Here is a 13256-nt window from a genome sequence, read left to right on the forward strand (position 1 = left end):
TAAGGATAATGTTAAGGGGATCTGAATTTAGAAATGGGAAGAAAAGAGGGCTCACAAGGGATGGTCTCAATGTTCTCACTAAGGTTCTCTACTGAGGTAGAAGAGAAAGAGGATGGTGTAGGAGACCTGACGACAAAAAAGAAAGCTTATAACAGATGTGTTGGAAGCATGAGAGAAACACTTGAGAGAGCAGGGATGCAAGGTCTTATAGGACAGCAAGATTTCTGTGATTGAAAAAAGACTGGAGGAGAGAAGAGGGCTAATATAAAAGGCAGTTTATTAATAACAGAATTCCTGAAGTTATGAGGGAAGGATGGATAGAATAAGAGATAACAGAGGTAATGCTGAGGCAGATGGAGATGAGAGCAAAGAGATTGGTAACAGAGAAAAAGTACTTCCATTAAGCTAATCTTCAACTCTGTTTCAGAGGGGATTCCTAAGTAGAACTGTTTAATGATTTAAAATTGTGTCAATGTGATTTATTTCAAATTTGTATCTTGAAATGCCTGATGCTAAAACTACACACAAGCTATACAGATTGGTCTGTATTGAACTTAATGGCGGATAAGGGAAATATTGCCAGAAAAGAAAGGAGGAAAAGCTTAAGATACCTAAGAATGCTAATTTCTCTTCCTCACCCACTATTACTCTTTTTAACACTTAGGTAACGACAGCAAAAAGAAATCGAAAGCTAACATTCGAGTGGAACTAGGATTTCCAACTGCCAAGCTGGGGGAGTCTTTATTCAGTTAAGTTCCCATCAAAAGAGACAAAATGCTGTAACCTATTTTATCTGAGGGACAGCAAAAGCAGAACATCTTATTTGAAGACTAAAAATTGGACCTGTAAATGCCTAAGGTGTAGGCATACAGGGGTATCATGGAACTCTTTTTTTCCTTTTAAACAAAAGTGAAAAAAAAAACTGGACCAATGCCAAGAATGAAGTTTTGATACAATCAGGGTTTAGCTACTTTTAGAATAGGAGAGGTCACATGAGAACTTTTTTGTCTCTTTTGGGATCACCAGCTACATACATCTGTGAAACTCTGCTCCACTTTGGAAAGCAGCACACTTTCTACCATATCTTATCCATCAAGAAGACTGATTAAAAACAGAACCACCAAAATATTCATAACAGCAGTATTTATAGTAACAAACAGCTGTAATCTAACTCTGTGACAAACAACTGAGTAGCTGAACAGAGCATGGTAAATAAATGTAAAGAATGATAAATATTAAATCTTGAAAGAAGCTTAGAAGACTAATACGAACTAATATAAAGTTAAAAGACAGACTCCAAGGATAAATATACACAAAAATAGAATTCATTTAAAATATAATGACCAATGTTAGTTCTAGATGCAAATGGTAAACTACAAGGGCAGGAAGTTAGATACGCTATCAGTTGCAAATGCCACATTAAACAGTTTTGCTTAGCATGTTTTTTTAATAAAAAGGTCTTTATGGGGAATGGAAGTAAGGAATATTGGAGTGTGATTGATGTGTCAAAATTAAATGCACCAATAAAAAAACCCAAGCAGAGGGTTGGCATTGCCTATCTCATGACCTGATGATGTTGTGTGGACCCAACTGCCCATACTGGACAATGAGATATCCAGCATGGTATCGTAGATATGGCACTGCCATTAAGAGTCAGGAGAATTAGGATTCAAATCTCATCTCAGACACTTAATTGCTATGTGATCCTGGGCATATTACTTAACCTCTCTCTGCCTCACCTGCAAAATGAGGAAAGTGGATTCAATAGCCTATAAGATCCCTTCCAACTCAAAATCTATAATCCTATGTATTTTAAACTTAGTTCCCTGATTGCTATTGTCTCATGTTCATTTTAAAACCCATTTACATACATGAATTCTACTTCTGTCTGTTTTGTTTGACCTTGACTAGACTTGAACTTTTCACCTTGTTCATTCCCTCTGGTCTGCCCTAATAATATAGATCTAGAATTTAGTTTCATCCATTAGATTCTTGACATTTACAATCTCTTAATAATACAAACTAAACCTCCTTTTAGGACTTTTTACCATAAGATTTTCATCAACCCAAGACTTGGTGGAGCCAACTTCAAATAACTTTAACATAAAAATAAGAGGTAATTTCAATTTAATAAAAGGAAATTAGAAATAATTACAAGGGGCAGCTAGGTGGCACAGTGGATAGAGCTCTGGCCTTGGAGTCAAGAGGACCCAAGCTCAAATCTGGCCTTAGACACTTGACACTAGCTATGTGACCCTGGGCAAGTTACTTAACTCTGAATGCCTCATCCAAAAGCAAAAAACAAACAAATAAATGAATGAATGAATGAATGAATGAATAAATGTGTGAAGTAAAATAGACAATTTAGACAATTTCAACTCCAGGAAATTTAAAAGCTTCTGCACAAAAAAAAATTTAATATACCTAGAATAAGCAAAGCTGCTGACTTGGGGAAAAAATCTTTGCATCAAACATATCTGAGAAGTATCTGATATCCAAGATACATAAAAAATACCAACATATCATGAACCATTCATTCCCCAATGAAGAACAGTCAAATGATACGAGCTGTTCTTTTAAAAATGCTTTTAATTAGCACTTCTAGGACTATATCCCAAAGAGATGAAACAAATGGGAAAAGGACCCACATGTACAAAAATATTCATAGCAGCTCTTTTTGTGGTGGCAAAGAACTGGAAATTGAGAGGATACCCATCAATTGGGGAATGGCTGAGCAAGTTGTGGTATATGAATGTAATGGAATACTTTTGTGCTATAAGAAATGATGAACAGGCTGACTTCAGAAAAACATGGAAAGACTTATATGGTCTGATGCTGAGTGAAGTGAGCAGAACCAAGAGAACTTTGTACACAATAACAGCCACGTTATGCAATGACTAATATTGTTAAACTGAACCGTTCTCAGCATTACAAGGATCTAAGACATCTCCAGAGGCCTCGGGATGGAAAATGCTGTCCACATCCAAAGCAAGATCTACGGAAGTCAAATCGCTATCACTTATTTTTATCTTCTGTTGAGTTTTGTTTCATCTTTCTGATGGTTCTTCCTATTGATTTTAATTTTTACTAACAACTTCACTAATGTGAAGATATGTTTAATGGGTATGTAAATGTAAAGCCTATATCAGATTGTGCGCCGTCTTGGGGAGAGTGGGGGGGAGGAAGGGGGAGAAAAATTTTCAACTCAAAAGCATATGGAAGTGATTGTTGATAAATCAAAATAAATTAATAAAAAAATTTTTTAAACAAATACATAAATAAATAAAAATGCTATTAATAACTAAAAGAAACAATGCCCCACATCACTAATAATAGAAAAATGCAAATCATATTAACTCAGGTTAACCTGGCAAAGACCACAAAAGATGGAAATAGTCAAAGTTAGAGAAATTGTGGAAAAGCAGACGCACTTATACCCTACTGGTCCAACTATTTTAAAAAGCAATTTGAGTTATGCTAAGAAACGCACTAAAATGTCTATACTTTTTAGCCTAGATTGCTCTGCTTTGACCACAGAAGCCAAAAATAGAAAAGTCTCACATTTACAGCAGCATTTTTCATAATACAGAACTGGAAAATAAGTAGATGCCCACAGATTAGGAAAGGCCTAAACAAACTATGGCACATGAATGTAATATGTGGAATCATATACCACTAATATTAAGAAATAACACTATAATCATATTCCAGTCTGAATCAAAGACCCGGTAAGTCTTCTTTGAATAGGACACTATCAGTTCCAGATAGAGTAATCTTAATTCCTTAAAATTAAGAACATTACTGAAGTCTTATTCTTTGAAGTGTCTTATTTTCGGTGACCAAACTAAGAGTCAAATTATCTTTTTGTTTAACCCTGTTCAGAGACTATGTTCACCTTTGATCAGATTGAAAAGGGAATTCTTAGAGCGAGTGATTTCAGGAAGATATTTTTCCAAAGGTGGAAAGGATTTAAGGTTACTGTTTTTGTTTGGCAAAGCAAAAAAATCCTAAACTGAAACTTTATCTTCATTTTACTCTACTATGGAATTCTGTCTTTGTTTCACAATTATGTAACTTGTAAGTTGTTTAGGAGAAAAGGTCTTCTGAAAATCTTTCCAAGCAGAAATACTTGTATGTTAATACATTATCTTTTGACAAATTTTGAGTTAAACTGCAGAGTGCAGAGTTTTTCTTCCAACAGATGAAATATTACACCACAAATGATGACAATGAAGAACACAGAGGGAGGTTTTCTGGTAAAGACTGAAAAGGTTTATCTGGGCCCAGCCTCACTAACAAACTTCACAAAAAAAAGAGTGCCAGATGAAGTAATAATCAATCAAATCAAAAGGAAACACCATAGGAAATTAAAAGCTTTTGCACTAACAAAATTAATGTAACTAGGATAAGGGAAGTTGTCAACTTGGGGGAAAAAATCTTTGCATCGAACATCTCTGCTAAGAATCTGATATCCAATATATATAAAAAATACAAACATACCATGAACCATTCCTTTCCCTCTCTCAAGGTTACCACTATCCTTCCAATCACCCAGCTTCACAAGTTCACAACCTTGGTGTCATCCCTGACTACTTATCCTCCCTCACACCATTTACCTAATTGGTCACAAACCTTACTGGTAACACCTTCCCTTTTCTCCATCCATGTGGTCACCATTCTAGTTCAAGCCCTCATTGCCTCTCACATGTACTGTTTCAATAGCTTTCTAATGGGTTTCCCCACCTCAGGTCCCTCCCTTCTCTAACCAACAACTGCCAAAGCAATTTTCCTTAAGCACAGGTATCACCTCCCTACTTAGTATACTCTAATGACTCTCTATTTCCTCTAGGATCAATTATAAATCCCTCTATTTGTTTATAAAGTCCTTTACAACCTAACCCTAACCTACCTTTATAGTCTCATTATAGATTACTTCCCTTCCTATACTCTACGATGTAGCCATATTCTCACACATGACACTCTCTCTCTCACCTATATAATAAAAAAGCAATTATCATAGTAATGATGATAATGATTGTTATTATAATGATAGGATAGGAACTTGGACCTGTGAGTTCCTTGTTGGAAGAACTCTCTTTTTCCAATATGCATCAGCACCTCTACAAGTTAAAATCTTAGAGAATTGCCCAGAAATATGAGACTGAGTTACTTACCCAGAGTCATTTAGCTAGTATGGGTCAGAGGAAAGCTCAAAACCAGGTTTTCCTAGATTTGAGGCTAGTCCTCTATCCTGTATGCTATGTTGACTTTCATTTTATCCATGCCTCTGCAGTGGTCATCCTTCAACACTGGAATGTTTTCACTCCTTAGCATAGACTAATAGATTCTCTTCAAGACTAGGCTGAAGAACATGAAGCCTTTCCTGATCCCCTGATCCTGACCCCCAACTGTTAATAGTCTTCTCTCCTTAAACTACATTGTACTTATTTTGCATGTATTGTGAACATATTTATAAATGGAGATGCTATGTCCCAACCCTTTCTAGCCCCACCTAAAAAACAAGGACTGCTTTGCTTTTATCCTTATATACTAAGTTCTAGCAGAGGGCCTGGCATACAGTAGGCACTTAATAAAAAGTTTAGTGATTGATATTAAGATATATGAGTTATCCTTGACTCTCCTCTCTTTCACCCTATTCCTATCTAATCATGAGCCAAATCTTTTCAATTATACCTTCACAACATTTTACCCCCTCCTCTCCTCTCTGAGGACTACCAATTCAGGGCCTCATCACCTCTTGCCAAAGCAATTATAGCAGCCTTTTAGTAAAATCTCCTGTATCCAGTCTTCCCTCTTTAATCCACCCTTCATTAGGCCACCAAAATGAACTTTGTAAAATGCAAGTCTAACCACATTACATCTCCACTCAAGAAACTTTAATGGTTCCGGGATAAAATACCAACTGCTTCGCTTGGAATGTGAAGTCCTTCACAATCTGGCTACATCCTATTTTCCAGGTTTATTCCATAATACTACTACCCTTTATGCACTCTATGTTACAGCCAAACTGATTTCCTTGGCATTCCTCAAACATGACCTCCATACCCTTACACAGGCTGGCCCCTCATGCATGTACTCCTTCCTTACCTCTCTTAGCTTCTTAAAACCCTAGCTTCTTGCAAGACTCTATATAAATAACATCCACAGTAGTATTTTTTTCTAACATTACTGTTGTTTTTTAAATTAAGTTTAATTTTTTTCACTTAACATGCATTTATTTTCTATCCCCCCCACCCTCCTCTTCCTCATTCCTGAAAAATAAAATCAAACCTCTGTAACAAATATTCATAGTTAAGCAAATCCCCACACTGGTCATGTCTAAAAATCATATACCTCATTCTGCATCTTGAATGCCTCACATCCATGTCAAAAGGTTAACATGCTTAATGTTCAGTCCTCTGAAATCTTTGTCAGATTTCCAGAAGCCAAGATGGTGGAGTAAGCATTAAGTTGCTCTCACTCTCCCTTATTCACCGTAAAAAATACAGAAAATACTGCCCCAGGAAAAATCCTCAAACAGTGGAGCCAGCAGAAAGATGGGGTACAGTCATTTTTAGCTCATGAGACTTGGGGAATTAACGGGAAAGGTCCCTGTTGCTGAAGGGGACCAGGACAGGAGGTGTCCCAGCAAGCCAGAAGAAAGCCCCACCTCAGCAAACCAGTGGGAGATCCTGAGACCCAGGGCAGTGGAGTGGGCAAGCACCAACACCAGCAACCCTCCCACCCCGCCACCAACCCGTCCCTCCCCCCCACACGCCTTGGCACAGCCAGAGGAACAGCAGACAGCAGCTCAGAGACCATCAATTGTGCAGCGGACAGCTCTCCACCAGCAGCTGAGCCTATCCGTGGTCCAGCGCAGCCTCAGGCAAGGAGGTGACCTCCAATGGCCAGACCACCTCTACCACCACACCCCAACCCGTGAGAAATGCAGAAAAACCCTACCTGGTCTCAGCACACACCAGCTACAGCTCAGCACCAGGTAAGCTACAGTCTCTATAGCCTCCAGCTGCCAGAACCTGAGGCTCTAGCACACAAAGCCAGTAACCAGGCCCGTAGCCCTCAGCACAAGAAGGGTGGGACAGCAGCCCCTGTGCCCCAGAAGCAGAGATCAACTTTAAAAGCCAGAAAAAAGGCAAACACCACAAGCAAAAAGCAACATAAAAAAACAAAGCCCATAGATTCTTACTACGGTGACAGGCAAGATCAAAACACAAATTTAGAAGAGGACAGTATTGTCAATATATCCACATCTGAAACCTTAAAGGGAAATATGAACTGGTTTCAAGCCCAAAAAGCCTTCTTGGAAGAGCTCAAGAAGGATTTTAAAAAATCAAATTAGAGAGGTAGAAGAAAAATTGAACAATTCTTTTAAAAATACAACTGACAAAATGAAAATCTTGGTTTGTCACTGCACTGATCAGTATTTTCAAGTCTTTCAAAGTTATTTTTCTGGTTCTGTGCTCAGTTCATTCTGCATCAGTTCACACAAGTCTTCACACTTTCCTTTTAAACTGTCTCTTTCATCAAAGCTAACATTTATATATCATTATAAGGTCTACAAAGCACTTAACATATATTATCTTCTTTGATCCTCACAACTCTGGGAAATAGGTGCTATGGTTATTTTTATTTTAAAAAAGAAAATAAGACCAAGAGAGGTTAAATTACTTCTCCAGGATGATGTAGCTAAAAGAATTTATTATGTGCCAAGTGTCAGGTTTTGCAAAGAAAAAGCAAAAAACATTCTCTACCTTCAAGAGGCTTACATTCTAATGGGAAAAAACATGTTCACTTATAGCTACGAATAAGCCATGAAGCACATACAAGTTAACTTCAGAGGGGAAAAGAATAGCAGCAGGGGAGGTAGGGGGTTCAGGGGACACTAGGAACAGACACCTGCCAGGTGGCACTTAACAAAATCTTGAAGAAAGCCAAAGATTTTAAGATGAGGAAAGGAGAAAGGGAAAGCATTTCAGGTGTGAGGCAGAAGATCACGTGTCTTGCAAGAGGAACAAGAAGTAGGTCAACAGTACCAGACTGCAAAGTAAGTTGAAGAGAACACTGTATAAGAAGACTGGTAAAACAGGAAGGAAGCAGGATGTGAAATGCTTTAAATGATAAACAGAGACATTTATATTTGATAACAGAGTTAACAAGGAGCCACAAGAGTCTGAGAAGGAGAGTGACATGGTCAGACCTGTACTTTAGAAAAATCATTTTGGTGGCACTGTGGAAGATGGATTGGAATAGAGACCTTAGGCAGGGAGATCAATTAAGACGCTATTATAACAACATAGGCAAGAAGAGAAAGATGGTCTGAACTGTTGTCAGGCTGACTCTAGGTCACGGGTTCTTCACCTGGGGTCAATGAACTTGTTTTTAAAAATATTTTGATATAATTAGTTTCCTTCGCAATCCTACATATTTTATTTTATTCATATTAAAACATTATTCTGACAAGGGGTAGTATAGTTTCACTGTACTGCCAAAGGAGTTCATGACACAAAAAAGGGGCCTATGACACAAAAGAATTGTAAGAACATGTTAGTCTAGAGAGAAATGCTCTGGCAGAAAGGGGGCAGAGAGAGGTTTCTCTAGGCCAGTGGGTGCTGAGAAGTCTTTCTAGGCCAGCGTGTTTTCAGAAGAGGTAATACAAAATAAAATAAGCCAGAGTAAACAATGACTCAATAATGTAAGTGAAAAAGAATACTAAAAAGCTTTAAATAACTATAATAGCAAGTCTTGGTCCTGAAGAACAAAAATGAAACATCTCTGTCTGCCAACAGGAAAGAGAAGTAAAGGGCAGATTTTTACACACACTGTGAGGCAGTCATTGTATCAACTGTTTATGTTTAATTGCTCTTCTTTATCACAACAGAGGGCTCAATTCCTGAAACTGGGGTAAGGAGATGGATAATATACAGAAATGACTAGGAAATAAAACCAATGGGCATCAATAAAGCTTATTTTCAAATAATAGGTTGGTTATTAGAGTCGATGACATTAGATGAAAGCTCATCTGTTGAATGCAATTATTGCTAGGAAAGAAATGTGGATGCAGAGAGTAGATCAGAAATCATCTCAACTTGACAGTAAGTGGCAGGGACAAAAATAATAGTATGACACAGCCATGAATAAATGCCAGAAATTAACTAAAAATCTAGAAATAAAGGCTGTCAGACCGTCCAAAGAAAGCTATCCTTGCCCTACATTACACTTTAAACCCATTTAGTCATACAAACAAAAAAGTGGAAACAAATGATAGCTTATAATTTTCTACCACTTTAATTAATTTGCACAAAAATAGGGAAATACTAATTGGCAAGTGAAAACATTTTAAACAGAGGTGTCGGTTTAAATTTAAAACACCTTCTACAAATAATGTGAAAAAAGTAAAATTCTGATGACAAGGCAAAAGTAATGGCCAGAATCTTGGAGGGCCAAGACAAGCAGGTAAAAAAATCACCTGACTTGCTGAACTTTATTTAAAATTGGACTATGTACTACAATATACGGCTGTTAAAAGGTATAGTTCATAAACAAAGACTTGTCACTTCATTTAACAGTTGCCAGATTCTTCCTAAAAACTTTTGTTTAATCCTATATTTAATTCTAGGTTTCACGATTTAAGAAGAACGTAGAAATCATACATGGAAAAAAAGTAAAACAACAAAAAAAAAAATAAGAGTGAAAAATGAAATTAAAAACTTAAAGAACCAAAGTTCTTTATACTGAAGAAGAAGTTTCAGGGATTACATCGAAGCTAAGTATGAAAACAAACCAACTCTTCATTTTTACACAAGACAAATTGAAAAGAAATGAATTAAAACTCTAACAGTAGGAATTTTGCTTACATATGAGAATTTCTTTGCTATAGCTAAAACCATACCACTAAGTTGATAAAAGACATCATGGACTCTTACTTCTCTATGTCTCTATATACACATAAAACACACTGTCTGTCTAGGTAGGATATGTAAGAGTAGACAGTAAAGACCCATCACAGATCTAGAATTAGCAGGGACCTCAGAGGCCATCTAGTGTAACTCCCTCATTTTACAGACAAAGTAGTAAAAGCCCAGGAAGATTAAGCGACTTGCTCAAAGTCACATAGGCAGGAAGCACCACAAAGAGACTCTGACCTCAGGTCATCTTGACTTCACAGCCAGTGCTCAAACCATTATACCACATACAGCCTGATGATTCCCAAATGCTTTCACAAACAGTACCTTATTTGAGGATCACAAAAACCAAGTGAGGTCAATATTATTAACATTTCCCATTAAGGAAACTAAGGCTTAGAGAAGTTAGCTGACTTGTAAAACGTCACAGTTGTAAATGTTAGTGATGGACCACAACCTACATCTAAAGGCAGGAGCTCTTTCGATGATACCATCATTTCTTATTTTAAAAGTGTATACTCAAATAATGTGCCACATCATCACTTTGTAGAGATGTAAAATAATTTTCCAGTAAATCTCAAGAGGAAAGTCAAAGTGTTATAAGAGAAAGCTGGCAAAAAGCACTTACCCATTAATGTTATAAGTTTATTCTTCAGTTGTGTATCTAAACGTGCAATCATCATCTCCACTGCATTTCTAATTTCTCGAACACGTTCATCCTTTGCACTTCGCACTGCCTCTACATTTCTTTCCTAAGGGATTAACAAGTTAAAATTTGTTTAATTTGAAAATGTCAACAAAAATAAATATAGCTTGCTAGCCAATTTTTCTGGAAGGCTTTTGACTACCAAAACCTAACAACAAAATGTGCACTAAATGTATACAAAAAAGTTGTCTGGACCTGAAAATAATTTTTTAAAATGTATTTCTCAATTAAAGCGTTAAGTTGAAATTTAATGAAAGGAAGGCACACAGGTTCTCCTAAAAGAAGTTAAGAAGTTAACTCTATTATCCATCAAAGGGCAATAGGTCCCTTCCCCCCTAGAGTAAGTAGAGGGTGAACAGTAGAGAGCTTCTCTCTCATCCTCCATTTAAGGAGGGGGCTCAGACAAGGTGGCAGAGTAGAGGAACATTCTAGCTCAACTCTTCCCAATATTCCTCTCCAAACAACTTTAAAGTAACACCACAAATTGAATTCCGAGTGACATTTTTCCAGCCCAAGACAACTCAGGAGGTTGAAAGAAGTACATGACACTGGGGTAGAGGCTGGCCAGGAGTGCAGCCTGACAGCAACACCAGCTGTGGGCGTTGGAGACATGATGGTAAAAACAGCAGTAGCAAGACAGCAAGGGGACCGGACCATTGGTCAAAAGGAGATTAGAGAGGACTTCTGTGCTGGCACTGGGTACAGGATCAGGTGATGTTTGGCAATTCCACTGCCCATTACCCAGCTCTGGGTTACAGTTCCAGAGTTCCATGGAGTATCTGCAGTTGCCAGGGAGCAGGAGCCCTGGTTGCAATTACAGGACACACAGAGAGGAGGGGGCCTCGTTCCAGGTCACACTAGGGTTTGTGGTTATAAGACAGCAGGGTCCCTACCAGAGTAAGGACCACAGCGCAGACCAGGAGAGCAGTGACACCTCTCCCCAGATCATACCACCCTGGAAGCACAGAAAACTTACAAACCCTCAGAACTAAATAAAGTCTAAAGCTTAGAGCAGTGACCCTCCTCCTCCCAAGGGGAACAGAGCCCAACTCTGTCATAAAATTCAAAGTCAAGAAACAGGCTAAAAAAACATAAGCAAACAACCACAACAAAAAAAGAACCTGACCGTAAAAAGCTACTGTGGTGAAGAAGAAGCTCAAGACACAAACTCTGAAAAAAACAACTTCATGAAAACATCTATATAAGCAAAACCTCAATTGAAAAACGCAGATTGGACACAAGCCCAATAAGAGTTCTTGGGGGGGGGGAAGGAAAAAAACGGGGCAGCTAGGTGGCCCACTGGATAGACACCAACCCTAGAATCAGGAGGACCTGAGTTCAAATCCAACCTCAGCACTTGACACTTACTAGCTATGTGACCCTGGACAAGTCAGTTAACCCCAACGCCTCACAAAAAAAACAAACAAAAAAAGAATTCCTGGAAAAAGTAGGGCTAGATCAGTGTCCTTTTCTATTTGTGTCCTCAGTGCTTAGTTTAGCACAGTGATTGACACATAGTAAGTAGTTAATAGTACCTCCTGGACTAAAGTGTTTATTTTTCTTCCAATTCATTCAAGTTTTCATTTCCTTTTCAGCTCTTTACTTGACTCCATGAAGTAACAAGAAATATGCTAGTATTGAAATACTTAAAAATACCAGAAAATTTAAGTTATCTCCTATCAAAAACAACTGACATAGAAAGCTAGATAATCTAAGAATCATTAAACTATCAGAAAACCCCAACCATAAACAAAGCCTACATACTCTACAATTCAAACAAATCATGAATAAAAGGTAACCAGATCTATTAGAGCCAGAAGACAAAGTGAAAATAGAATCTACCAATCACCTCTAAAAAGAAACCCCAAATGAAAATTCCCAGTAACATCATAGCCAAAATTCAGAGCTTCCTAGTCAAATGAAAAAATAAAATCTTAAGCGACCAGAGAAAAAGTGCAAATACCACAGTAAAGATCACACCACACCTGGATATTTGTTACCACTAGAAAGGAGAGGAAAGTTTGGAATCTCTTATTCATAAAAGCAAAAAAATAAAGGCCAACAACCAAAACTAAGCATGATCTTATAGAGGAAGCAGGGGTGGGGAGGAGTTGGCTTTTTCATGTCTATTTAACTTCCAAGCATTCATGATGAAGAGGCCTGAACAGAGGACATTTTGGAATGCAAATATAAAAGGCAAGAAAAACACAGAAAAGCAAATGCATCTGAGTAATTATAAGGAATTTACTCAGAACCCTAATGTCTTCAAGAGTCATAGGGACAGTAAATAAGACAGAGGGCCTGGGAGCTTAGCTATATTTTCTATGATCTTAAGAGAAAAAAAATAAAAGGGAAGGAAAAAGGAATAAAGCAGGGAAAAAAGAGAGGAGTAGGCAATTTACTATTCCCTATATTTGGTTCCCCATTCAAGGGGCCATTTCATTGCTTGTTCTGTTTTATTTTTGCTTTCTTTCTGTTTTAGTTTTTCTTGTCTTCCTCCAATGCTGCCCACGCCTTCAGCAACAGTCTTAAAACCAGATTATGACTGATCTGGAACACAAACTCTCATTTCAAACTTCACATTGAATCTCTTCCGTTCTGTTAGATACATGTAAAGTTCTAGTCTA

General features: G+C 37.6%; 1 protein-coding gene across 4 annotated transcripts in view; it reads right to left on the reverse strand.

Moving 5' to 3' along the window:
* The window catches only part of TRIM37 (tripartite motif containing 37), a 114374-nt gene that overhangs the window by 73899 nt on the left and 27219 nt on the right, over positions 1–13256 (reverse strand). For all 4 annotated transcript variants that reach the window (XM_020991856.2, XM_020991858.2, XM_020991854.2 and 1 more), the window contains one exon: positions 10552–10675. In XM_020991856.2, the coding sequence (XP_020847515.1) occupies positions 10552–10675 (124 nt within the window). The remainder of the gene's footprint in view (positions 1–10551; positions 10676–13256) is intronic.

The sequence above is a fragment of the Phascolarctos cinereus genome, unplaced genomic scaffold, assembly GCF_003287225.1.
Source record: "Phascolarctos cinereus isolate Bilbo 61053 unplaced genomic scaffold, phaCin_HiC Scaffold_5;HRSCAF=322, whole genome shotgun sequence".
NCBI classification, from domain to species: domain Eukaryota; kingdom Metazoa; phylum Chordata; class Mammalia; order Diprotodontia; family Phascolarctidae; genus Phascolarctos; species Phascolarctos cinereus.